Source organism: Pelodiscus sinensis, unplaced genomic scaffold (assembly GCF_049634645.1).
Source record: "Pelodiscus sinensis isolate JC-2024 unplaced genomic scaffold, ASM4963464v1 ctg80, whole genome shotgun sequence".
Lineage (NCBI taxonomy): Eukaryota > Metazoa > Chordata > Testudines > Trionychidae > Pelodiscus > Pelodiscus sinensis.
In genome coordinates, this window is record NW_027465901.1 from 413,870 (window position 1) to 440,245 (window position 26,376).

General features: G+C 57.1%; 2 protein-coding genes across 2 annotated transcripts in view; one reads left to right on the top strand and one right to left on the bottom strand.

Annotated features, from left to right (window-relative positions):
- The window catches only part of PPM1G (protein phosphatase, Mg2+/Mn2+ dependent 1G), a 39,638-nt gene extending 31,371 nt beyond the window's left edge, over positions 1-8,267 (bottom strand). Inside the window, exon 1 of the mRNA XM_075916301.1 lies at positions 8,000-8,267. Within this exon, the coding sequence (XP_075772416.1) occupies positions 8,000-8,119 (120 nt within the window). The 5' untranslated portion in view covers positions 8,120-8,267. The remainder of the gene's footprint in view (positions 1-7,999) is intronic.
- A 134-nt stretch (positions 8,268-8,401) lies between these two features.
- LOC142824393 (uncharacterized) lies at positions 8,402-24,895 on the top strand. The gene is made up of 2 exons (XM_075916302.1): positions 8,402-8,524; positions 17,070-24,895. Exon 2 carries the CDS (start codon positions 19,122-19,124, stop codon positions 20,154-20,156), a length of 1,035 nt encoding a protein of 344 aa, XP_075772417.1. The 5' UTR covers positions 8,402-8,524; positions 17,070-19,121; the 3' UTR covers positions 20,157-24,895.
- The last annotated feature ends 1,481 nt before the right edge of the window (positions 24,896-26,376 follow it).

Below are 26,376 nucleotides of genomic sequence, written 5' to 3' on the forward strand. Positions count from 1 at the left end.
TTTTCCCTGATGCCCACCCCCTCACCACCCTCTGCCCCTGTGCCCTCACAGATGCCTTGCTCCATCCCTGCCTTCCTCATACCCACCCCTTCTTTCAAGCCTTCTCCCAGCATCTCCCCCCCCCAGCCCTCAGTGCCCTTACCCTCTCCCCTCCCAGCATCATCCTGTCCCCCCTCCCACGGACACCTCCCCTCCTGCCCTTTTCCTCATTGTCTGCACTTGGCCCCCTCGGATGTCTCTCTCCTGCAACCCTGTCCCTTGGTGCCTTCCCCTTTTTCTTCTCCTGACCTGGCAAATTAGTCAAAACAATAGTAAAGAATAAAATTGTAAAGCATGTAGAAGATCACAATTTGTTGGACAAAAGTCAACATGGTTTCTGTAAAGGGAAATCCTGTCTTACTAATCTATTAGAGTTCTTTGAAGGGGAGTAGGGTGCGGTGGAGGCACGGGGAATGGGACGCGAGGAACAGAAGGGGCAGAGGGATCAGGGTCTGGGGCAGTGCAGCGAACGGGCAGCACAGAGCTGGGGGGGCAGGGATCGGGGGGAGTAGGGTGCGGTGGAGGCACGGGGAATGGGATGTGAGGAACAGGAGGGGCAGAGGGATCAGGGTCTAGGGGCAGTGCAGGGAACGAGCAGCACAGAGCTGGGGGGGCAGGGATCGGGGGAGTAGGGTGCGGTGGAGGCACGGGGAATGGGACGCGAGGAACAGGAGGGGCAGAGGGATCAGGGTCTAGGGGCAGTGCAGCGAACGGGCAGCACAGAGCTGGGGGGGGGGGGCGAGGCAGAGATCAGTGGGAGAAGGGTGCGGGGTGCAAGGGCAGCGAAGAGCCAGAGTCACAGGGAAGAGGGAGAGCAAGAGGTCCAGGGTGTAGGGGCGGTATGGGGAACGGGTGGCGCGGAAACAAAGGAGCGCAGGGCAGGCGCAGCAAGTTGGGCAGTCAGCAGGGAGCAGTCTCTCGCAGGCAAGCGGGCTGGGGTCGTGGCAGGACTGGAGCCGGCAGGGCGGGGCCTGGCTGCACCGCAGCCAGCTCCTGGGAACATGCAGCCAGAGGCGAGCTGCCGCAGCCCTTTAAAATTGGCGGGGCCACGTCACGCCAGGTCCTGGCATCTTCCCGCATCCCGCCCTCTGGCTCGCACCCTGCCTTCTCGCACCAGAACTGCATGCAGACAGCCAGGTGCTGAAAATCGCTGCACTTCCCCCTTCCCGGCGGGGCTCTGCTTCTCCGCCAGCCGGTGGATCGGATGGGGCCGGGCCGCCCGTAGTGCGGGCTTCGGCCAGCCCGTCACAACGACCCACCGGGTCAGTCCGCCCCTGCACTCACCAGCTGGTAAAATCTACTCACCATGGGTGAGTATTTATCGAGTCCTGCTCATGCTGACACTGAGACATATCTCATCAGGAAAATTCACTAGCCACAATGTTCACTGGTTCCTCTTTCTCTATTATGCAGCCTAATTTAACACTTTCAAAAAGGCCAAAAATCAAAACAGAACCTCCACAGCCAAGATGAGAGGTGGCACCAACCTAGTGCCAGAGGCAAGTGTAAATAACCAACAACAGCGACCTGCACAGGGAAATGCATGTCCCATGTAATAACAGTAGGCCATGGAGGAGGAGTGAGCTGCCAGACAAGGCAGAAGCCCTAGGAAGAGGACACTGGCAGGAAACCAAACAATGTTTAATTTAATTTAATATGGAGCTACTCCTATCTCATAGAACTGGAAGGGACCTTGTGAGGTCATTGAGTCCAGTCCCCTGACCCCACAGCAGGACCAAGTACCATCCCTGATAGGGATCTGGGGCAAATCTAAAAACGGCCCCCTCTAGGATTGAACTCACAACCCTGGGTTTAGGAGACCAGTGCTCAAACCACTGAGCTATTGCTCCCCCAATGGGGAAGATAAGGTATCAGAGAGAACACCACCCAGGGTTCCTGAGCAGAGATCAAGCTTCTGAAGAGGGAATCTACCTGCCCGCTGCGGCCACGTCCCAGCCTAGGGGGTAATTTGAGTTCACAGCCGGGGGGAAAGGAAGGTTGAGTGGGCAGCAACTGGAGAAGAGGCTGAGACAGACAGAGTACATCCGCCATCCCAATGTGGTTGCCGACATAGCTGTGTCTGTGAGGAGTACAAAAAGTCTCCCCCAAGCAACACAGCCTCCCGAGCTTACACTGACAAGAGTGCAGTTACTGGGAGTCCTCCTCCTCCTCCTCTCTGGGGAGGTGGCTTGAACAGACCAGTCAAATAACTACTTTCACCCAGGTGTTTCCTGGAGGCCAATGTTACTTCAGGTAACTCTGCACGTAGCATTGCAGGTGTGCAGTAGGGATGTTAAATATGTTTGGAAGCGTGTAACCGCTGAAATTTACAGCAGTTGCATGTTTACATGCTGAGGGGGGGGGGGGAAAGCAGGGAGTGGGGGCAGGCAGCTGTGTGCAACAGGATTAACTGATAAGCCCATGCTCATTGGTTATCATGTACATGGTAGGAATGTCGATGTGCAGTCGATTATTTGATCAATCAAAAAATCTAGGCTTATCAGTTAATCTTGTTAACTCATTTCCCCCTCCTTGCTGCACCTCTGTATCAGAGGCAACAAAGTGGGGGGAGTAGGAGCCGGTGCTGGGGAGAGCTGGCTGAAAAACCAGCTCCTGCCATCACAAGCTGCACAGCGCCAACTTGCCCCCTATCAGAGGCACTGAGGGTGGAGTGGGGGGACGGGAAGGGACAGGACAGGACAGGGGAGGCTGATGAAAAGCAGCCTCTGTCTAAGGCAGGCCCGATCTCCCTGCAGACAGAGGTTGCTCCGCCTCTCGCGGAGCAGCCTCTGTCCATGGGTTCCCCATGCGCTGCTGCTTTGAAACGCAGCATGCAGCCTGACACTGGGCTCCCCATGGCATTTCAAAGAGGCAGCAATGCATGGAGCTCGGGGTCAGCAGGGGAGTCCTGTGCTTCATGCGGCACTGCTGCTTTGAAACACCATCTGCAGCCTGGGGACACCCCAGCTGCCTCAGGCTGCACATGGCATTTCAAAGCAGCAGCGCCATGTGGAGCTTGGGGTCTGGCCCCAGGGTCCACATGGCGCTGCCGCATGAAGAATTCCCTCCACTCCCCCTCTTTGCTGCCTCCTTCTGATAAAGGCAACACAGGGGGAAGGGAAGAGGGAGGGGTCGACCATCCAATAAGCATTTGCTTGTCGGACAGTCGACCAGTCGTTCACATCCCTCTTGCTGATGAGGCTTACCAACCCAATACACCTCAGTCAACCTCCACCAGCAACTACAAGCACTAACGAAATCACAGTGTGCATCTCCTCTTAGTGCCATCCTTGTGCCACTACTCCATCGGTACAGAGCCTGTCAGTGCAATCAAACTGGGATAGCACACTGCATTCACCTGAAGGGAGCAGATCACAGCTTTGTGGAGTTCTCCCCCACACATGCTCAGCAGAACCAGAATTATTTAAGGGAGAACAATTTTTACAGCCCTGTTATCTCCCACCATAGTTCAATGAGAAACCTTAAAAAAGCTTTTGATCTATTTTCACTCTCACAAACAAAAAGACTAAATGGATTTTACTCACATTTTTTACGCACCACCCCCAAAAACTTTTGAAAGTTTCAACCTAAAGGTGAAGGATTCATAATCACAAGCATGTGACATACTGTTGTATCTTTTACTGGTTCAGCTTCTGTTGGTGGAAGAGACAAGCTCTTCATTTTGTCACCAACGAGATGGCTACAGTATTTAAAAAGCCATTTGATACAGTGGCTTGCAAAACACTCCTTGGAAAAGAAACACCAATGTGCTTGAATGCAACAGTAATAGGGACCGTAAACTAGCCAAAGGCTGAGTGTAGACAAAAGCCTATAATCCCGGCGTGTCAAACACACTAGCCACATGTGATTATTTGGCTGGTTGAGTGTGGCTAGTTCGCTACAGCAGTAGCCACTATAGTGGCTACTGTTTCAGAAATGGTAGGACACCACAGCTATAATCAAACACCACTCTATTAGGGATGTGAATGGTTAACCAGTTAATCGCAGTGTGGCAGGCCCAGCCCATGTCAAAGGGGGGCTGTTCCAGTCCATCCCACCCTGTTTAAGCAGTTAACCAATTAATCAAAGTTTAACCAATTCATTGATTAAATGGGATTTCACATCCCTACATTCTATTAAGTTGAGAGGTATATAGCACCTAATTTAACACCTCTCAATACTCTGGAAGATGGGCATAAACAGCGTATTAATAACATTCATGGAGGGATCTAAATAAAGGCGAGCTGTACACAATACTGAGGATGAGAAAGAATGAAAAGGGATGTGTGCTGCCTACCTAATGTGACCTCAATATTTTAAAAGGGTTCTAGAGGCGATCCTGGCAATTACAGATTGGGAAGTCTAATGTCAATACCGGGCAAATTAACTGAAACGATAGTAAAGAAAAGAATAACACTGTCAGACACATAGATGAACACACTCTTTTGGGGGAAAGTCAGCATGGTTTCTGTAAAGGGAAATTATGCCTTACTAATCTACTAGAAAAACTTAAACAAATAGTCTTTAAGCTGCTGCAAGACTAACAAAACATGTAGATGATATCATGAGCTTTCATGAGCACAACCCACTTCTTAAGATCATGATACCATCTACATGTTTTATTAGTCTTTAAGGTGCTGCAAGGCTATTTATCGTTTTTTAAGTTTTTCCAGTTACTAACTCAGCTATCCCTCCTAATCTACTAGAGTTCTTTGAGGAGGTTCAACATGTGGACAAGGGGGATCCAACAGATATAGTGTACTTAGATTTCAAGAGAGCCTTTGACAAGGTCCCTCACCAAAAGTTCTTAAGTAAGTTGTCATGAGATAGGAGGGAAGGTCCTCTCATAGACAGATAACTGGTTAAAAAGACAGGAAACAAAGGGTAGGAATAAATGGTCAGTTTTCAGAATGGAGAGAGGTAACTAGTGGTGTTACCCAACGGTCTGTCCTGCGACCAACCCTATTCAACGTATTTATAAATGATCTAGAGAAAGGGTTAAACAGTGAGGTGGCAAAATTTGCAGATGACACCTAACTGCTCAAGACAGTTAAGACCAAAGCAGACTGTGAAGAGCTTCAAAAAGATCTCACCAAACTACGTGATGGGGCGACAAAATGGCAAATGAAATTGAATGTGGAAAAATGTAAAGTAATGCAAATTGGAAAAAATAATCCCAACTATACACACAATCTGATGGTGACTAATTTAGTGACAACTACTCAGGAGAGAGATCTTGGGGTCATTATGGACAGTTCTCTGAAACCATCCACTCAGAGTGCAGTGGCAGCCAAAAAAACAAATAGAATGTTGGGAATCATTTAAAAAAGGGATAGAGAATAAAACAGATAACATCTTAGTGCCACGATATAAAACCAGGCTATGCCCACATCTTGAATACTGTGTACAGATATGGTCGCCTCATCTCAAAAAGACATATTGGCATTGGAAAAGGTTCAGAAAAGGGCAACAAAAATTATTAGGGGTTTGGAATGGGTCCCATATGAAGAGAGATTAAAAAGATTTGGACTTTTCATCTTAGAAAAGAGGAGACTAAAGGGAGAAATGATACAGCACTATAAAATCATGACTGGTGTGGAAAAAAGTGAATAAGGAAAAGTTATTTCCCATTACATAAGAACTAGGGGTCACCATATGAAGTTAATAGGTAGCAAACAAAAACAAAAGGAAGTTTTTCTTCACATAGTGCATAGTTGGCCTGTGGAACTCCATGGCAGAGGAGGTTGTGAAGACTAGGACTTCAACAGGGTTCAAGAAAGAATTGAGAGAAATCCATGGAGGTTATGTCCATCAATGGCTATTAGTCAGAATGGGTAGGAATAGTGTCCCTAACATCTATCAGCAACTGGGAACTGGTGACTGAAGAGGGATCACTTGAGGGGTACCTGTTGTGTTCACTCCCTCTGTGGCATCTGGCATTGGCCACTGTCAGCAGACAGGATACTGGGCTAGGTGGACCTTTGCTCTGACCCAGCATGGCCATTCTTATGTACCTAAGAGGGAGTGTTACTAAGAAATTCCAGGTAGTGGTGAGAGCCTTGCTTTGTTCATGACTCTGGGCAGCCAGACCCATTTTTACCATGGTTATAGTTCAGACTGTGGACTATAAATCTAACTTGTAGGCTATGTCTACAGTCACAGCTTCTTACCCAAGTATGGCTGTTCTTGTGCAAGAATCCGCTGAGCATCCACACTGCCGGCCCGCAGAAATGTACAGTATGGGGTGGTAAGAGAGGGCTTCTTGCGCAAGAGCTATGCTCTTTTTTAACGGGTGTAACCCCTCTTGTGCAGGAACTCTTGCATAAGAGGGCAGTGTGGACGCTGGGCAGAGATTTCTTGCACAAGAAAGCCCTATGGCTAAAATGGCCATCAGAGCCTTCTTGCGCAAGAAAACGTCCACACTGCCATGGGCGCTCTTGCGCAAAAGCACAGCTCGCACATGGCAGTGTCGACGTTTTCTTGCGCAAGACCTCTTGCACAAGAACCCTTGCGCAAGATGTTCTTGTGCAAGAAGCTGCCAGTGTAGACATAGCCATATGGTGGTAAAACCCCAATTGGATCGAGAAGCCTTCCATACACCAGGTGAGCAGGGAATTTTGTAATGTAAGCAAGACTCTTGAGATTTTAGATACACCGACACAAAATAATAGGAGATTTCATCTTAATGTGTAGTTAATCCAGCTGGTGACAAAGACTCTAAAGCCCAGGTCCTCATTGATTTATAGATGTTTAAGGCCAGAAAGGACTATTAGATCCTCTAGTCAGACCTTCAGCATGACACAGGCTATGGAGTCCAACACAGTTACCCCTGTAGTGAGCCCAATAATTTACATTTGACTAAAGATGGTTGCTTTTCTGGAACATATCTGGATATGAACACATCAAGGGATGGACAATTCATTCCTGTCTTTGGCAGTTTGTCCCAATGGTGATTCCTTACTCCCATGTTAAAAATGAGCAAAGGTGGGTAAAAGAGAGTAGCAGAAATGGATAAGACATTTGTAATGGGGAAAGCAAAGAGAAAGCTAGTTAGGAGGCAGTAGCGTGATAGGACACAGTACAGTTCAGGGCTACACTACTAATACATCCCATTCGTTACCAGCAGAATATTGAGAGCTTGGCAGGGAGTTCAGGGCGAGCTATAAATATGCCCCAGCCTTGAGAAAGTATGCCAGGGGGAGCAAATGTAATGCGCACAGGTGCGACCGAACCTGGCACTTTCGCAGCTTGAGCACAAAGCCGGCCAAGGCTGCAGAGCAGATTCACTCTCTGTGAGGGGTCTCGGTGCCACCACAGGCTCCAGGAAGGGGCAGCGCGGGCCAGGCCAGAGCAGCCAGGGCAGAGAGAACGGCACGTATGAAGCAGCACGGAAAGGGGGCTCTGAGGACAGACAAGCCCGGCTCAAAACGGGCCCTGCGGCGCTCCCCGCCAAAGCCCTGCGTCCCGCCTGCTGGCCCCGCTTCTCCCCCACGCAACCTGCCCTCCGAGATCTTGCGGGCCCCTCTTCTCCCCCGCGAGCCCCGCTTCTCCCCCCCCGCGTGACCCGCCCGCGAGCCCCGCTTCTCCCCCCCCCCGCGTGACCCGCCCGCGAGCCCCGCTTCTCCCCCCCCCCGCGTGACCCGCCCGCGAGCCCCGCTTCTCCCCCCCCCCCGCGTGAACCGCCCGCGAGCCCCGCTTCTCCCCCCCCCGCGTGACCCGCCCGCGAGCCCCGCTTCTCCCCCCCCCGCGTGACCCGCCCGCGAGCCCCGCTTCTCCCCCCCCCCGCGTGACCCGCCCGCGAGCCCCGCTTCTCCCCCCCCCCGCGCGCCCCGCCCGCGAGCCCCGCTTCTCCCCCCCCCGCGCGCCCCCCCCCCCCCCCCGCTTCTCCCCCCCCGCGCGCCCCGCCCCCCCCCCCCCGCTTCTCCCCGCGCGCCCCGCCCCCCCCCGCCCCGCCGCTCACCTCCATGGAGACCCGCCAGCCCTGCATGGCGCTGAAGCCGAAGTGCAGCGGGCGCGGCCCGGCCCCGGCGCCGTCCCCCGAGCTCTTCACCGTGTTGGGCTGGGACAGGTAGGCGCCCATGGCGCGCGGGCTGCCCGGGGGCCGGGCCCTGGGGCCGCGCGGGACTGGCGGGAGCTGGCGGGGCGCGAGCCGAGCGCGGGCGGGCGGGCGGCGAGGGACGGAGGAAAGGAGAGAGGGAGGGAGGCGGAACCAGCCACCACAGAGCTACCGGCCGGAACCAGAGTGGCCGGAAGTACCCGCCATAGAGTCTCGGGGGAGCGCGCGCGAGCGGCCGGAAATACCCGCCATAGAGTCTCGGAGGAGCGCGCGCGAGCGGCCGGAAATACCCGCCATAGAGTCTCGGGGGAGCGCGCGCGAGCGGCCGGAAATACCCGCCATAGAGTCTCGGGGGAGCGCGCGCGAGCGGCCGGAAGTACCCGCCATGGAGACGTTCAGAGAGCAGAGCGGCCAACGCGTGTATTGGAGGTCTGGGTGCCGGGAGAGCTGCCGCCAGAGGGAGGCTGGTTGCCGGGAGACCTGCTCCGAATCTCCCCGGGTGTCCACCCCCCCCCGCCCTGCGCCCCTGGGGACCCTGTGTCTGTCTCTCCCCCCCCCCCCCGCCCTGTGCCCCTGGGGACCCTGTGTCTGTCTCTCCCCCCCCCCCGCCCTGCGCCCCTGGGGACCCTGTGTCTGTCTCTCCCCCCCCCCCCGCCCTGCGCCCCTGGGGACCCTGTGTCTGTCTCTCCCCCCCCCCCGCCCTGCGCCCCTGGGGACCCTGTGTCTGTCTCTCCCCCACCCCCCCGCCCTGCGCCCCTGGGGACCCTGTGTCTGTCTCTCTCCCCCCCCCCCGCCCTGCGCCCCTGGGGACCCTGTGTCTGTCTCTCCCCCCCCCCCCGCCCTGCGCCCCTGGGGACCCTGTGTCTGTCTCCCCCCCCCCCCGCCCTGCGCCCCTGGGGACCCTGTGTCTGTCTCTCCCCCCCCGCCCTGCGCCCCTGGGGACCCTGTGTCTGTCTCTCCCCCCCCCCCGCCCTGCGCCCCTGGGGACCCTGTGTCTGTCTCTCCCCCCCCCCCCGCCCTGCGCCCCTGGGGACCCTGTGTCTGTCTCTCCCCCCCCCCCCCGCCCTACGCCCCTGGGGACCCTGTGTCTGTCTCCCCCCCCCCCGCCCTGTGCCCCTGGGGACCCTGTGTCTGTCTCTCCCCCCCCCCGCCCTGTGCCCCTGGGGACCCTGTGTCTGTCTCTCCCCCCCCCCGCCCTGTGCCCTTGGGGACCCTGTGTCTGTCTCCCCCCCCCCCCCGCCCTGCGCCCCTGGGGACCCTGTGTCTGTCTCCCCCCCCCCCCCCCCGCCCTGTGCCCCTTGGGACCCTGTGTCTGTCTCTCCCCCCCCCCGCCCTGCGCCCCTGGGGACCCTGTGTCTGTCTCTCCCCCCCCCCGCCCTGCGCCCCTGGGGACCCTGTGTCTGTCTCTCCCCCCCCCCGCCCTGCGCCCCTGGGGACCCTGTGTCTGTCTCTCCCCCCCCCCCCGCCCTGCGCCCCTGGGGACCCTGTGTCTGTCTCTCCCCCCCCCCCGCCCTGCGCCCCTGGGGACCCTGTGTCTGTCTCTCCCCCCCCCCCCGCCCTGCGCCCCTGGGGACCCTGTGTCTGTCTCTCTCCCCCCCCCCCCCGCCCTGCGCCCCTGGGGACCCTGTGTCTGTCTCTCCCCCCCCCCCGCCCTGCGCCCCTGGGGACCCTGTGTCTGTCTCCCCCCCCCCCCGCCCTGCGCCCCTGGGGACCCTGTGTCTGTCTCTCCCCCCCCCGCCCTGCGCCCCTGGGGACCCTGTGTCTGTCTCTCCCCCCCCCCCGCCCTGCGCCCCTGGGGACCCTGTGTCTGTCTCTCCCCCCCCCCGCCCTGCGCCCCTGGGGACCCTGTGTCTGTCTCTCCCCCCCCCCCGCCCTGCGCCCCTGGGGACCCTGTGTCTGTCTCTCCCCCCCCCCCGCCCTGCGCCCCTGGGGACCCTGTGTCTGTCTCTCCCCCCCCCGCCCTGTGCCCCTGGGAACCCTGTGTCTGTCTCTCCCCCCCCCGCCCTGCGCCCCTGGGGACCCTGTGTCTGTCTCTCCCCCCCCCCCCGCCCTGCGCCCCTTGGGACCCTGTGTCTGTCTCTCCCCCCCCCCGCCCTGCGCCCCTGGGGACCCTGTGTCTGTCTCTCCCCCCCCCGCCCTGCGCCCCTGGGGACCCTGTGTCTGTCTCTCCCCCCCCCCGCCCTGCGCCCCTGGGGACCCTGTGTCTGTCTCTCCCCCCCCCGCCCTGCGCCCCTGGGGACCCTGTGTCTGTCTCTCCCCCCCCGCCCTGCGCCCCTGGGGACCCTGTGTCTGTTTCTCCCCCCCCGCCCTGCGCCCCTGGGGACCCTGTGTCTGTCTCTCCCCCCCCCCCCGCCCTGCGCCCCTTGGGACCCTGTGTCTGTCTCCCCCCCCCCCGCCCTGCACCCCTTGGGACCCTGTGTCTGTCTCTCCCCCCCCCCGCCCTGCACCCCTTGGGACCCTGTGTCTGTTTCCCCCCCCCCCGCCCTGTGCCCCTTGGGACCCTGTGTCTGTCTCTCCCCCCCCCCCCGCCCTGCGCCCCTTGGGACCCTGTGTCTGTCTCCCCCCCCACCCGCCCTGCGCCCCTGGGGACCCTGTGTCTGTCTCTCCCCCCCCCGCCCTGCGCCCCTGGGGACCCTGTGTCTGTCTCTCCCCCCCCCCGCCCTGCGCCCCTGGGGACCCTGTGTCTGTCTCTCCCCCCCCGCCCTGCGCCCCTGGGGACCCTGTGTCTGTCTCTCCCCCCCCCGCCCTGCGCCCCTGGGGACCCTGTGTCTGTCTCTCTCCCCCCCCCCCGCCCTGCGCCCCTTGGGGACCCTGTGTCTGTCTCTCCCCTCGCCGCCTGTGCCCTTGGGGACCCTGTGTCTGTCTCTTCCCCCCCCCCCGCCCTGCGCCCCTTGGGACCCTGTGTCTGTCTCTTCCCCCCCCCCGCCCTGCGCCCCTTGGGACCCTGTGTCTGTCTCCCCCCCCCCGCCCTGCGCCCCTTGGGACCCTGTGTCTGTCTCTCACACCCCCCCGCCCTGCACCCCTTGGGACCCTGTGTCTGTCTCCCCCCCCCCCGCCCTGTGCCCTTGGGGACCCTGTGTCTGTCTCTCCCCCCCCGCCCTGCGCCCCTGGGGACCCTGTGTCTGGTCTCTCCCCCCCCCGCCCTGCGCCCCTGGGGACCCTGTGTCTGTCTCCCCCCCCCCCGCCCTGTGCCCCTTGGGACCCTGTGTCTGTCCTCTCCCCCCCCCCCGCCCTGTGCCCTTGGGGACCCTGTGTCTGTCTCTCCCCCCCCCCGCCCTGTGCCCCTGGGGACCCTGTGTCTGTCTCTCCCCCCCCCCCCCGCCCTGCGCCCCTGGGGACCCTGTGTCTGTTTCCCCCCCCCCCGCCCTGTGCCCCTGGGGACCCTGTGTCTGTCTCCCCCCCCCCCCGCCCTGTGCCCTGGGGACCCTGTGTCTGTCTCTCCCCCCCCCCGCCCTGCACCCTTGGGACCCTGTGTCTGTCTCCCCCACCCCCCCGCCCTGTGCCCCTTGGGACCCTGTGTCTGTCTCTCCCCCCCCCCCGCCCTGCGCCCCTTGGGACCCTGTGTCTGTCTCCCCCGCCCTGCGCCCCTGGGGACCCTGTGTCTGTCTCCCCCCCCCCCCGCCCTGTGCCCCTTGGGACCCTGTGTCTGTCTCTCCCCCCCCCCGCCCTGTGCCCTTGGGGACCCTGTGTCTGTCTCTCCCCCCCCCCCGCCCTGTGCCCCTGGGGACCCTGTGTCTGTCCTCTCCCCCCCCCCCCGCCCTGCGCCCCTGGGGACCCTGTGTCTGTTTCCCCCCCCCCCGCCCTGTGCCCCTGGGGACCCTGTGTCTGTCTCTCCCCCCCCGCCCTGTGCCCCTGGGGACCCTGTGTCTGTCTCTCCCCCCCCGCCCTGCGCCCCTGGGGACCCATGTGTCTGTCTCTCTCCCCCCCCGCCCTGCACCCCTTGGGACCCTGTGTCTGTCTCCCCCACCCCCCCGCCCTGTGCCCCTTGGGACCCTGTGTCTGTCTCTCCCCCCCCCCCCGCCCTGCGCCCCTTGGGACCCTGTGTCTGTCTCCCCCCCCCACCCGCCCTGCGCCCCTGGGGACCCTGTGTCTGTCTCTCCCCCCCCCCGCCCTGCGCCCCTGGGGACCCTGTGTCTGTCTCTCCCCCCCCCGCCCTGCGCCCCTGGGGACCCTGTGTCTGTCTCTCCCCCCCCGCCCTGCGCCCCTGGGGACCCTGTGTCTGTCTCTCTCCCCCCCCCCCCGCCCTGCGCCCCTTGGGGACCCTGTGTCCTGTCTCTTCCCCCCCCCCCCCGCCCTGCGCCCCTTGGGACCCTGTGTCTGTCTCTTCCCCCCCCCCCCCGCCCTGCGCCCCTTGGGACCCTGTGTCTGTCTCCCCTCCCCCCCCGCCCTGCGCCCCTTGGGACCCTGTGTCTGTCTCCCCCCCCACCCGCCCTGCGCCCCTGGGGACCCTGTGTCTGTCTCTCCCCCCCCCCGCCCTGCGCCCCTGGGGACCCTGTGTCTGTCTCTCCCCCCCCCGCCCTGCGCCCCTGGGGACCCTGTGTCTGTCTCTCCCCCCCGCCCTGCGCCCCTGGGGACCTGTGTCTGTCTCTCCCCCCCCGCCCTGCGCCCCTGGGGACCCTGTGTCTGTCTCTCTCCCCCCCCCCCCCAGCCCTGCGCCCCTTGGGGACCCTGTGTCTGTCTCTCCCCTCGCGCCCTGTGCCCTTGGGGACCCTGTGTCTGTCTCTTCCCCCCCCCCCGCCCTGCGCCCCTTGGGACCCTGTGTCTGTCTCTTCCCCCCCCCCCCGCCCTGCGCCCCTTGGGACCCTGTGTCTGTCTCCCCCCCCCCGCCCTGCGCCCCTTGGGACCCTGTGTCTGTCTCTCACCCCCCCCGCCCTGCACCCCTTGGGACCCTGTGTCTGTCTCCCCCCCCCCCGCCCTGTGCCCTTGGGGACCCTGTGTCTGTCTCTCCCCCCCCGCCCTGCGCCCCTGGGGACCCTGTGTCTGTCTCTCCCCCCCCCGCCCTGCGCCCCTGGGGACCCTGTGTCTGTCTCCCCCCCCCCCGCCCTGTGCCCCTTGGGACCCTGTGTCTGTCTCTCCCCCCCCCCCGCCCTGTGCCCTTGGGGACCCTGTGTCTGTCTCTCCCCCCCCCCGCCCTGTGCCCCTGGGGACCCTGTGTCTGTCTCTCCCCCCCCCCGCCCTGCGCCCCTGGGGACCCTGTGTCTGTTTCCCCCCCCCCCGCCCTGTGCCCCTGGGGACCCTGTGTCTGTCTCCCCCCCCCCCCGCCCTGTGCCCCTGGGGACCCTGTGTCTGTCTCTCCCCCCCCCCGCCCTGCACCCCTTGGGACCTGTGTCTGTCTCCCCCACCCCCCGCCCTGTGCCCCTTGGGACCCTGTGTCTGTCTCTCCCCCCCCCCCGCCCTGCGCCCCTTGGGACCCTGTGTCTGTCTCCCCCGCCCTGCGCCCCTGGGGACCCTGTGTCTGTCTCCCCCCCCCCCCGCCCTGTGCCCCTTGGGACCCTGTGTCTGTCTCTCCCCCCCCCCGCCCTGTGCCCTTGGGGACCCTGTGTCTGTCTCTCCCCCCCCCCGCCCTGTGCCCCTGGGGACCCTGTGTCTGTCTCTCCCCCCCCCGCCCTGCGCCCCTGGGGACCCTGTGTCTGTTTCCCCCCCCCCCGCCCTGTGCCCCTGGGGACCCTGTGTCTGTCTCTCCCCCCCGCCCTGTGCCCCTGGGGACCCTGTGTCTGTCTCTCCCCCCCCGCCCTGCGCCCCTGGGGACCCTGTGTCTGTCTCTCTCTCCCCCCCCGCCCTGCACCCCTTGGGACCCTGTGTCTGTCTCCCCCACCCCCCCGCCCTGTGCCCCTTGGGACCCTGTGTCTGTCTCTCCCCCCCCCCCCCGCCCTGCGCCCCTTGGGACCCTGTGTCTGTCTCCCCCCCCACCCGCCCTGCGCCCCTGGGGACCCTGTGTCTGTCTCTCCCCCCCCCCGCCCTGCGCCCCTGGGGACCCTGTGTCTGTCTCTCCCCCCCCCGCCCTGCGCCCCTGGGGACCCTGTGTCTGTCTCTCCCCCCCCCCGCCTGCGCCCCTGGGGACCCTGTGTCTGTCTCTCTCCCCCCCCCCCGCCCTGCGCCCCTTGGGGACCCTGTGTCTGTCTCTTCCCCCCCCCCCCGCCCTGCGCCCCTTGGGACCCTGTGTCTGTCTCTTCCCCCCCCCCCCCCGCCCTGCGCCCCTTGGGACCCTGTGTCTGTCTCCCCTCCCCCCCCCGCCCTGCGCCCCTTGGGACCCTGTGTCTGTCTCTCACCCCCCCCCCCGCCCTGCGCCCCTGGGGACCCTGTGTCTGTCTCTCCCCCCCCCCGCCCTGCGCCCCTGGGGACCCTGTGTCTGTCTCTCCCCCCCCGCCCTGTGCCCCTGGGAACCCTGTGTCTGTCTCTCCCCCCCCGCCCTGTGCCCTTGGGGACCCTGTGTCTGTCTCTCCCCCCCCGCCCTGCGCCCCTTGGGACCCTGTGTCTGTCTCTCCCCCCCCCCGCCCTGCGCCCCTGGGGACCCTGTGTCTGTCTCTCCCCCCCCCCCGCCCTGTGCCCCTGGGAACCCTGTGTCTGTCTCTCCCCCCCCCCGCCCTGCGCCCCTTGGGACCCTGTGTCTCTCTCTCCCCCCCCCCCGCCCTGTGCCCCTGGGGACCCTGTGTCTGTCTCTCCCCCCCCCGCCCTGCGCCCCTGGGGACCCTGTGTCTGTCTCTCCCCCCCCGCCCTGCGCCCCTGGGGACCCTGTGTCTGTCTCTCCCCCCCCCCGCCCTGTGCCCCTGGGGACCCTGTGTCTGTCTCTCCCCCCCCCCCGCCCTGCGCCCCTGGGGACCCTGTGTCTGTCTCTCCCCCCCCCGCCCTGCGCCCCTGGGGACCCTGTGTCTGTCTCTCTCCCCCCCCCCGCCCTGCGCCCCTTGGGGACCCTGTGTCTGTCTCTCCCCCCCCCCCCCGCCCTGTGCCCTGGGGGACCCTGTGTCTGTCTCTCCCCCCCCCCCGCCTGCGCCCCTTGGGACCCTGTGTCTGTCTCTTCCCCCCCCCCCGCCCTGCGCCCCTGGGACCCTGTGTCTGTCTCCCCCCCCACCCGCCCTGCGCCCCTGGGGACCCTGTGTCTGTCTCTCCCCCCCCCCCCGCCCTGCGCCCCTGGGGACCCTGTGTCTGTCTCTCCCCCCCCCGCCCTGCGCCCCTGGGACCCTGTGTCTCTCTCTCCCCCCCCCCCCCGCCCCTGCGCCCCTGGGGACCCTGTGTCTCTCTCTCCCCCCCCCCCGCCCTGCGCCCCTTGGGACCCTGTGTCTGTCTCTCCTCCCCCCCCCCGCCCTGCGCCCCTTGGGACCCTGTGTCTGTCTCTCCTCCCCCCCCCGCCCTGCGCCCCTTGGGACCCTGTGTCTGTCTCTCCCCCCCCCGCCTGCGCCCCTTGGGACCCTGTGTCTGTCTCTCCCCCCCCCCGCCTGCGCCCCTGGGGACCCTGTGTCTGTCTCTCTCCCCCCCCCCCCGCCCTGCGCCCCTTGGGGACCCTGTGTCTGTCTCTCCCCTCCCGCCCTGTGCCCTTGGGGACCCTGTGTCTGTCTCTTCCCCCCCCCCCGCCCTGCGCCCCTTGGGACCCTGTGTCTGTCTCTTCCCCCCCCCCGCCCTGCGCCCCTTGGGACCCTGTGTCTGTCTCCCCCCCCCCCGCCCTGCGCCCCTTGGGACCCTGTGTCTGTCTCTCCCCCCCCCGCCCTGTGCCCTTGGGGACCCTGTGTCTGTCTCTCCCCCCCCCCCCCGCCCTGCGCCCCTTGGAACCCTGTGTCTGTCTCTTCCCCCCCCCCCGCCCTGCGCCCCTTGGGACCCTGTGTCTGTCTCTCCCCCCCCCGCCCTGCACCCCTGGGGACCCTGTGTCTGTCTCTCCCCCCCCCACCCTGCGCCCCTGGGGACCCTGTGTCTGTCTCCCCCCCCCCGCCCTGCGCCCCTGGGGACCCTGTGTCTGTCTCCCCCCCTGCGCCCCTGGGGACCCTGTGTCTGTCTCTCCCCCCCCCCCGCCCTGCGCCCCTGGGGACCCTGTGTCTGTCTCCCCCCCCCCCCCGCCCTGCGCCCCTGGGGACCCTGTGTCTGTCTCTCCCCCCCCCCCCCCGCCCTGCGCCCCTTGGGACCCTGTGTCTGTCTCTCCCCCCCCCCCCCGCCCTGCGCCCCTTGGGACCCTGTGTCTGTCTCTCTCCCCCCCCCCCCCGCCCTGCGCCCCTGGGGACCCTGTGCCTGTCTCCCCCCCCCCCCCGCCCTGCGCCCCTGGGGACCCTGTGCCTGTCTCCCCCCCTCCCCCGCCCTGCGCCCCTTGGGAACCTGTGTCTGTCTCCCCCCCGCCCTGCGCCCCTTGGGACCCTGTGTCTGTCTCCCCCCCCCCCTCCCGCCCTGCGCCCCTTGGGACCCTGTGTCTGTTTCTCCCCCCCCCCGCCCTGCGCCCCTTGGGACCCTGTGTCTGTCTCCCCCCCCCGCCCTGCGCCCCTTGGGACCCTGTGTCTGTCTCCCCCCCCCCCGCCCTGCGCCCTTGGGACCCTGTGTCTGTCTCCCATCCCCCCCGCCCTGCGCCCCTTGGGACCCTGTGTCTGTTTCTCCCCCCCCCCCCCCGCCCTGCGCCCCTTGGGACCCTGTGTCTGTCTCTCCCCCCCCCGCCCTGCGCCCCTGGGGACCCTGTGTCTGTCTCTTCCCCCCCCCCCCGCCCTGCGCCCCTGGGGACCCTGTGTCTGTCTCTTCCCCCCCCCCCGCCCTGCGCCCCTGGGGACCCTGTGTCTGTCTCCCCGCCCTGTGCCCCTGGGGACCCTGTGTCTGTCTCCCCCCCGCCCTGCGCCCCTGGGGACCCTGTGTCTGTCTCCCCGCCCTGCGCCCCTGGGGACCCTGTGTCTGTCTCCCCCCCCCCCCCGCCCTGCACCCCTGGGGACCCTGTGCCTGTCTCCCCGCCCCCCGGGGACCTGTGTCTGTCCCTTGCCTCATGTTCATTCCTCTTGCTCTCAAGGACAAGCCTGGACTCCTACGCCCTGCGGTACCAAAGGACGAGGACATTGGTTTCTCTTTGCCTGTTGCCAGAGCCCATGGGCTGGTTTTGCATTCAAGACTCTTCATCTATAGAAGCTTCATGGGGTAGCCTTGTTAGTCTGTACAGGAAAAAACAACAAATGATCTGGTAGCACTTTATACACTAACAATACATGTAGATGGGATCATGAGCATTGGTGGGCACAGCCCACTTCTTCAGATGACCAGAGTTTTGAGTTTAGGATGTGCAGACCCAAAATGAATAGGGGAGAAGGGAAGGGAAAAAAAGAAGGGGGCAAGAAACAAGCAACAAAGGGTATGCAGCCCATCACCACAGCCCATCACCATTTAATCAGTTAACTGGTTATACTTAATGTTTAACCAATTAACTAATTAAATGGATTTTACAACTCTATTTACAATGTGTCAAGGCAACCTGGTTCCCAGTCTCCCAATGAGCCCTCAGAGACTAAGTTTACACTGAAGGGTTTTTGTGCAAAAATGACCACTTTTGCACAAAAACCTGCAGAGCATCCACACCTCAAGTGTTTTACGCAAGTAAATTTACAGTAAACCAAAAGAACAAAGCCGTTTTTGCGGTGTAGGTATTCCTCTTTCTATGAGGAATAACTCTTTTTTTTTGCGCAAGAGTTCTTATGCAAACATGCGTGTGTGGCCAGGCAACGGGGGTTTTGCGCAAAAAGAGCCAATCGAAAAAAGCGCAGGTGCTCTGGTGGCTATTCTGTGAATAGCAATCAGAGCTTACTTTTGAGAGAGCATCCATACAGTATGGACATTCTCTTGCGCAAAAGATCTCTTCTGCAAAAAGCTTCTTGCACAAGAAGCCTGTCATGTAGACGTAGCCTGAGTGTGAGATACTCTAGGCAGCACAGAACTCTGCTTATTTGGAAAATGTTCAGCATTTTGTGGGTGCTGCTGGAAACAAATATACCATAGGGGACATTTCACAATCCAGAGACTGCTAATCTGTGTTCAATTGAAACTTGGTTAATTCCAGCACTTGGGAGAAAATCCTATTCCAGGGCTTTAGCGAAAGGCTGATAAACTTCCCAAATCAGAGAGATTTGCAAAAGAGTGGACAGGAGACCTGATGGCTACATCTAGACTGGCATGATTTTCCGCAAATGCTTTTAAAAGCATTTTAAAGTTTTCCATTAAAAGCATTTTCGGAACAGAGCATCTAGATTGGCACGGACGCTTTTCCGCAAAAGCCCCGATCACCATTTTCACGATCAGGGCTTTTTTGCGCAAAACAAATCTGAGCTGTCTACACTGGCCCCTTTTGCGCAAAAGCTTTGTGCGAAAGGACTTTTGCCCGAACGGGAGCAGCATAGTATTTCCACAAGGAGCACTGATTTCAGACAGTAGGAAGTCAGTGTTCTTGCGGAAATTCAAGCAGCCAGTGTAGACAGCTGGCAAGTTTTTGCGCAAAAGCAGTTGCTTTTGTGGAAAAACTTGCCAGTCTAGACACAGCTGATGTGTTAGAGATTTGTCATGGAAGGAGGAAAGGTGTTGTGTGTCCCCAGACACTTCTAGGCTTTCATGTATATGAAAAAAAGGAAAGGGCATGTGCCATGCCACAATGTTTTATCAACAGGTCACATTTAAGATGAAAGACTAAAGGTTTCTTGATATCACTGAAGCAACTGGACACTGTTAAGGGCAGGATAGAATCATAGAGCTGGAAGAGACCTCAGGAGGTCATCAATTCTAGCCCCCTGCCCAAGGCAGGACCAATCCCAACTAAATCAACCCAGCCAGGGCTTTGTCAAGCTGAGACTTAAAAACTTCTAGGGGACTTAAAAACATCTAGGCTGCGTCTAGACTGGCATGTTTTTGCGGAAATACTTTTAACGGAAAAGTTTTTCCATTACAAGTATTTCCGCAAAAGCGCGTCTAGATTGGCACGGATGCTTTTGCGCAAAAAGTGCTTTTGCGCAAAAGCCTCCGTGGCCAGTCTAGACGCAATTATTTCCAGTTTGAGAACAACTTATACCTCCAGATCAGCGGCACAGCCATGGGTACACGCATGGCCCCACAGTATGCTAACATCTTTATGGCTGACCTAGAACAACGTTTCCTCAACTCCCGTCCCCTTTCACTCCTCCACTACCTACGGTACATCGATGACATCTTTATGATCTGGATGCATGGCCAAGAAACACTGGAGATATTCCACAGAGATTTCAACAACCTACACCCCACCATCAACCTCAGCCTGGACCATTCTACACGAGAGATCCACTTCCTGGACACCACCATACAAATCAACAATGGAAAATTAGACACCACTCTCTACAGAAAACCCACCGACTCATACAGTTACCTACATGCTTCCAGCTCCCATCCAGAACACACCACACGATCCATCGTCTATAGGCAAGCCCTTCGATACAACCGCATCTGCTCTAATCCCACTGACAGAGACCAGAAGCTTCAGGAGCTCTACCAAGCATTTATAAACCTCAACTACCCACCCAGAGAAATAAAAAAGCAAATTGAAAGAGCCAGAAGAATACCTAGAAACCATCTACTTCAAGACAGACCCAAGAAAACCAACAATAGAACACCACTTGTCATCACCTACAACCCCCAACTTAAACCTGTCCAACACATTATCAATAAACTACAGCCTATATTGGAACAGGATACCATACTCAAAGAGGCTCTGGGAGACAGACCCATAGTCTTCTATAGACAACCACCTAACCTCAAGATGATTCTTACCAACCACCACAGGACATACCACACTAATACCAACCCTGGTACCTTCCCTTGCAACAAACCCCGTTGCCAGCTTTGTCCACATATTCATTCTGCTGATACCATTATTGGACCTAACCAAGTGAGTTATAAGATCAAGAACACATATTCCTGCGCATCCAGAAATATAATCTATGCTATCATGTGCCGAAAGTGTCCGTCTGCTATGTACATTGGACAAACATCTCAGACACTTCGCCAAAGGATTAATGCCCACAAAACAGATATCAGACAAGATCACAAAGAGAAAAGTGATAGAAATGTAGCCGTGTTAGTCTGGGGTAGTTGAAGCAAAATGCAGGACAATGTAGCACTTTAAAGACTAACAAGATTGTTTATTAGATGATGAGCTTTCGTGGGCCAGACCCACTTCCTCAGATCAAATAGTGGAAGGAAGTAGTCACAACCATATATACCAAAGGATACAATTTAAAAAAATGAACAAATATGAAAAGGATTGTTCACTTTCAGTCCTTTGGGTACGATGTCCATTTTCTTGCACTTGGATAGAAAGATGATGTCTGTCTGTAAACAGTTTCTTGCCATTTTAACCAGAAAGGACACTCTCTCAATGACTTAACCACCTGCATTCTGCTACAAAGACCTTTTACATCTGCACTTGAAAGGGAATCCTCTGAACTGTCATTCATGTTAAAATTCGACACTTTCCAACAAGGACTCAACAAACACTTGAACTATCTCACCCATTACCAAGATAGTTTCCCCAATTATCACCTCTAATACCATTAACTCACAAACATCCCACTCTCCCTACCTCTAATATCATCAATTCACAGACACTTACCTTCCTTCCTCCCCCCGCTCCTCCTGCATCCCCCTCCTGTTCTGCAATGTGATTTGTCCTTTTCATATTTGTTCATTTTTTTAAATTGTATCCTTTGGTATATATGGTTGTGACTACTTTCTTCCACTATTTGATCTGAGGAAGTGGGTCTGGCCCACGAAAGCTCATCATCTAATAAACCATCTTGTTAGTCTTTAAAGTGCTACATTGTCCTGCATTTTGCTTACAATCCAGTTAGCCAATCCAGACTTCCTTAACTTGCTGGCACAGGATCCCAGCCTGGCTACGTCTAGATTGCATCCCTTTTCCATAAAAGGGATGCAAATTAGACGTATCGCAATTGCTAATGAAGCGGGGATTTAAATCTCCCCTGCTTCATTAGCATAAAAATGGCTGCCGCTTTTTTTCGGCACGGAGCTTTGCCGGAAAAAAGCACCAGTCTAGACGCGGATCTTTCGGAAAATAAAGCCTTTTCCGAAAGATCCCTTATCCCTTACTTCAGAAATTTGTAATGTGCCCTCCTTCCCCTTCAAAAATTATTGCCCACCCCTGGTCTGAGTACATTCCTGGGTGAGATCCTTCTTACACTGTTCAGAATCCTCCCATCTGTCACCAACCATACATTATATTTTCCATTGTTACAGACTGCTGGCTAAGCTAGAGCTCTGCCACTACAGCCTGGCTGAAAGGGCCAATTGCAGACAGCTGAGCAAGGCCAGGTCTGAAGGGCTAATGGAAGCAGCTGTAGGCCTCCTTAGCCAGAGGGCTAGATAAGGAAGCCAGAGGGGACATGGAGGGGGAGGAGTCAGGAGGTGGTTGAGTGTTCCAAAGGCAGGAGGAGAGGAGGGGTTCCCATGGGAGGTGGTGGAATCTCCATTCCTAGATTTCAGCCGTGTGCCCTGTTTGCCGGTGGCGCGCACGTGCACAGGGTGGGGCTGGCGAGCGGCTTTCGCCACCGTCTGTCAAGCCCTGTTAATTGATGCCTTTTCCCATCTAGTCATTGTACTTGCAACAGGAGGATGGTTTTGATAATAAACCTTCTTCTTTTTTATTAACCTGGTATTGGTTCAGTTCTGTGTCCTGGACAATCTGGCAGTGTGTGGGATCTGCAGGCCTCTAACGAGGGGACAGCTGCCACAGACGGCATTTTCTCTCTTTTTCTTTTTTTCAAGCTCTTTGGAGGAAAGAGCTTAGGGTGCTTTGGGGTTGGGGTTGTGAAAGCTGTAGAAACCATTTTTATATTTAGCTAGAAGCCATTTTGTATATTAGAAACCATTTTAGCTTTTTTTTTAAGCACGTAAACCAGAGTAAACTTTCTGTTACCCCGTGAGAAGAGGCCTACAGGATGGGCTATTGGTATGTGTTAATTGGGCTGGTTGGAACAGAAGATGTACTCCCTCGCACCTGTTCGCCATCTTGTTAATAAGGCTTTGTTTTTCCAAATTTAATTAAGGATTTCTGTAATTGGATGCCCTGACGTCAGACTGTTTGGTTAAGGGTATAAAAATACTAGAATTAATTGTATTAGCAGCTTTACTGGGTCTGGCTCTGCTGTAACCACGTTTGGCTCATGCTGTGCTTTATTAATTAATAAAGCTGCTTGTTAGCTGCCTAAACACAAAAAAGCGTGTTTTTGCTTCAACAGGTTCAAGTGTCCACCCCTGTGGATTCAAAAGCATTTGATGGTGGCAGCAGATTTTTATCCCCGAAATCTAGGTTTTTAGGATTTTGGGGGGAAGTTTTATACCAAAGCATGGAAAGATACATTTTTGGGGTATTTTTGTGGGCCCCCACTTCTGCATTCATCGTGCCAGAGTGGGGAATTAGCCATGACACTGGGTGAAGCCCTTTTTTCTAAAAGGGGTGAAAAACCAGAGTGATGTCATGCTAGGGGTCTACTACAGACCACCTACCCAGGCAGAAGAGGTGGATGAGGCTTTTTTTAAACAACTAACAAAATCATCCAAAGCACAGGACTTTGTGGTGATGGGGGACTTTAACTATCCGGACATCTGTTGGGAAACTAACACAGCAGGGAACAGATTATCCAGTGTCGTACCTCAGTTTTCTGTACCTCGGTACCTTTGGTGGTCTGTCAGTGTCAGCGTTGTCTGGTCAGGGTCGTCCTGGTGCGCTCCTGACAGGACCTCTACTCCGTCGGTGGTGATAAACTTTCGGCTGCGTGCGTAACAATCGGTACTCCCTTTATCTAGAGTGTTAGACCCCGTGCACTTGTGTCAACACAGGAGATCTCTGAGAGGCCCCGGAAACGACAGATGCAGGCAAGGTCTGAAATCAGTCGAGCAGGTTTATTGTCAAATGCTAAGCTCTACCAGTTGGTAACAGAGATCAGTACAATGTTACACCACTGGGCACTATGGCCCACGTTGACAAGGTACCAACACCGGTCAGGCCTATTGCCATATATCAGATATTAACAGCACTTAGTCAGAGTTAAGCTACTGTGCGCTCTGTAAGTTTAGGCAATGACACCTGCTGTTCAGGCACCTAGTGCGTGTCCCTCCCGTCAGCCAGAGAGCACCCTTTGCAGTGTCCATTTATAGACAGGTACAAACAAATTACATAATTTCTTTACATACCAGGTTACCACCTTCTGTTGCCTAGTTACCACCCCTCACCTTACGGAAGGGGGGCTTACTTACTATCCCTCATGCTGTGAATTCCAACCCGGTACTGAACCTAGGTCGGTATGTGCATTGATTTTCGGAGAGTCTTTGTACCAAGACATTTCTTAAGATGTTCCGTTACTTCCTTTGGCTTACAGTCTGTACTTGTTGCTTCCCTGTGTCCTTCCATGCTCGACCTAACTTACATAATTACAGTTCTCAGTAGGGCCTCTTTCTTGGCTCCTGTGTTCCTGAACCAAAGTCTTGCTCACTAGATTCTAGGCCTGTTGCTGCTTTCATGTTACAGGTCTACTCAGGCCTGCTGACTCCATGTTACTGACCCTCAGCTTACTACAGTAAAACTCCAATAGTCCGGTGTGACGTAGTGGGGGTACTTGCTGGGCTGTGGTGACCCCTGCTGTCTGGAGCAAGACCCAGCAGGGAAAACCTCACTATGCAAAGGTAGTGCCAAACTTGTTGAACCAGTGGCCAGACACCCCCCATGGAGAGGAACAAAGGAAGGTGGAATGCTGCCCTGACTGGGGGGCAGGGCTGCAAGGGAATTGAGTTAGTTACTGTGGGAGAGCATGGAGGAGAGCCTAGGAGAAGGGGCTGGAGTTTAGGGGCCCAGTCTCCCCCATCTCAAGGGGGCCTGAGGCATCCTAGCCCAGCTCTGTGACCAGACTACATCTGTGCTGTGCTGTATCCTGGAGAGGCAATAAACTTCCTCTATTCCACCGGCTGGTGAAGTCTGTTTGTGCCATTTCGGGGTGCAGGAGACGGGGAACCCCCAACGCGCCGTCACACTGCCTGTTGCTGCTTTCATGTTACAGGTCTACTCAGGCCTGCTGACTCCATGTTACTGACCCTCAACTTACTACAGTAAAACTCCAATAGTCCGGCACTCCTGATAGTCTGGCATCAAAATGGCAAGAGCCTAGTGAGTGAGCTTCGGCAAAAAATGAGTCACAAGGTAACAACGGCAGCAGCTGAACTGAGCAAAAAGGGTATAAAAGGGTTAAAAAAACTAAAACATTACAGTATACTGTATACAGTATGTACAATAAAAAGGGTTAAGAACACTTTATATACAGTATATACTGTATACAGTATATACACAACCAGCTTATAGTACCTCCTGATACTCCGGCATATCTGATAATCCGGCACCACCTTGGTCCCATAGGTTCTGGATTATCGGAAGTCTACTGTACATCCAATAAGTTCTTGGACTGCATTGGAGACAGTTTTTTATTCCAGAAGGTAGAGAAAGCTACTGGGGGGAAGCTGTTTTTGATTTGATTTTAACAAATAGGGAGGAACTGGCTTAAAATTTAAAAGTGGAAGGCAGCTTGGGTGAAAGTGATCATGAAATCATAAAGTTCATGATCCTAAGGAATGGTATAAGGGAGAACAGAAATATAAAGACAATGGATTTCAAGAAGGCAGATTAAGAACATAAGAACGGCCGTACTGGGTCAGACCAAAGGTCCATCTAGCCTAGTAGCCTGTCTGCCGACAGCGGTCAGCACCAGGTGCCCCAGAGAGGGTGGACCGAAGACAATGATCAGGCAATTTGTCTCCTGCCATCCTTCTCTAGCCTCTGACAAACAGAGGCCAGGGACACCATTTGTATCCCCTGGCTAATAGCCTTTTATGGACCTAACCTCCATGAAATTATCTAGCTTCTCTTTAAACTCTATTATAGTCCTAGCCTTCACAGCCTCCTCTGGCAAGGAGTTCCACAGGTTGACTACACGCTGAACTTTTTTTTATCTGCCCTCTCCACACCTCTCATGATTTTATAGACCTCTATTATATCCCCCCTCAGTCTCCTCTTTTCTAAAGTGAAAAGTCGCAGTCGCTTTAACCTCTCCTCATATAGGACCCGTTCCAAACCCCTAATTATTTTAGTTGCCCTTTTCTGAACCCTTTCCAAGGCCAAAATATCTTTTTTTGAGGTGAGGAGACCACATCTGTACACAGTATTCAAGATGTGGGCGTACCATAGTTTTATACAGGGACAGTAAGATATTCTGGGTCTTATTTTCTATCCCTTTCTTAATAATTCCTAGCATCCTATTTCCCTCTTTGACCACCGCTGCACAGTGTGTGGAAGTTTTCAGAGAACTATCCACGATAACTCCCAAGATCTCTTTCCTGATTTCTCATAGCCAAATTAGCCCCCATCATACTGTACCTATAGTTGGGGTTATTTTTCCCGATGTGCATTACTTTACACTTATCCACATTAAATTTCATTTGCCATTTTGTTACCCAATCACTCAGTTTGGTGAGATCTTTTTGGAGTCCCTCACAGTCTGCTTCTGTCTTGACTATCCTAAACAGTTTGGTATCATCCGCAAACTTTACTACCTCACTACTTACCCCTTTCTCCAGATCATTTATGAATAAATTGAAAAGGATTGGTCCTGGGACTGACCCTTGGGGGACACCACTAGTTACCCCTCTCCATTCTGAAAATTTACCATTTATTCCTACTCTTTGTTTCCTGTCTTTTAACCAGTTTTCAATCCAAGAAAGGACCTTTGCTCTTATCCCATGGCCATGTAATTTACACAAGAGCCTTTGGTGAGGGACCTTGTCACTTTCTGAAAATCTAAGTATAGTATATCTACTGGATCCCCCTTGTCTGCATGTTTAACCCCTTCAAAGAACTCTAGTAGATTAGTAAGACATGATTTCCTGTTACCAAAACCATGCTGACTTTTGTCCAACAAGTTATGTTCTTCTATGTGCCTCACAATTTTATTCTTTACTATTGTTTTGACTAATTTGCCTGGTACTGAAGTTAGACTTAATGGTGTGTAATTGCCAGGATTGCCTCTAGAGCCCTTTTTAAATATTGGTGTCTTGTTAGCTACCTTCCAGTCATTAGGTAAATAAATTAATGGAGATTGCTTATCTCCTAGAACTGGAAGGGACCTTGAAGGTCATCGAGTCCAGCCCCCTACCTTCACAGCAGGACAAAGTACCATCCCTGACAAACTTTTGCCCCAAATTGCCTCCACAAGGATTGAACTCACAACCCTGGGTTTAGCAGGCCAATGCTCAAA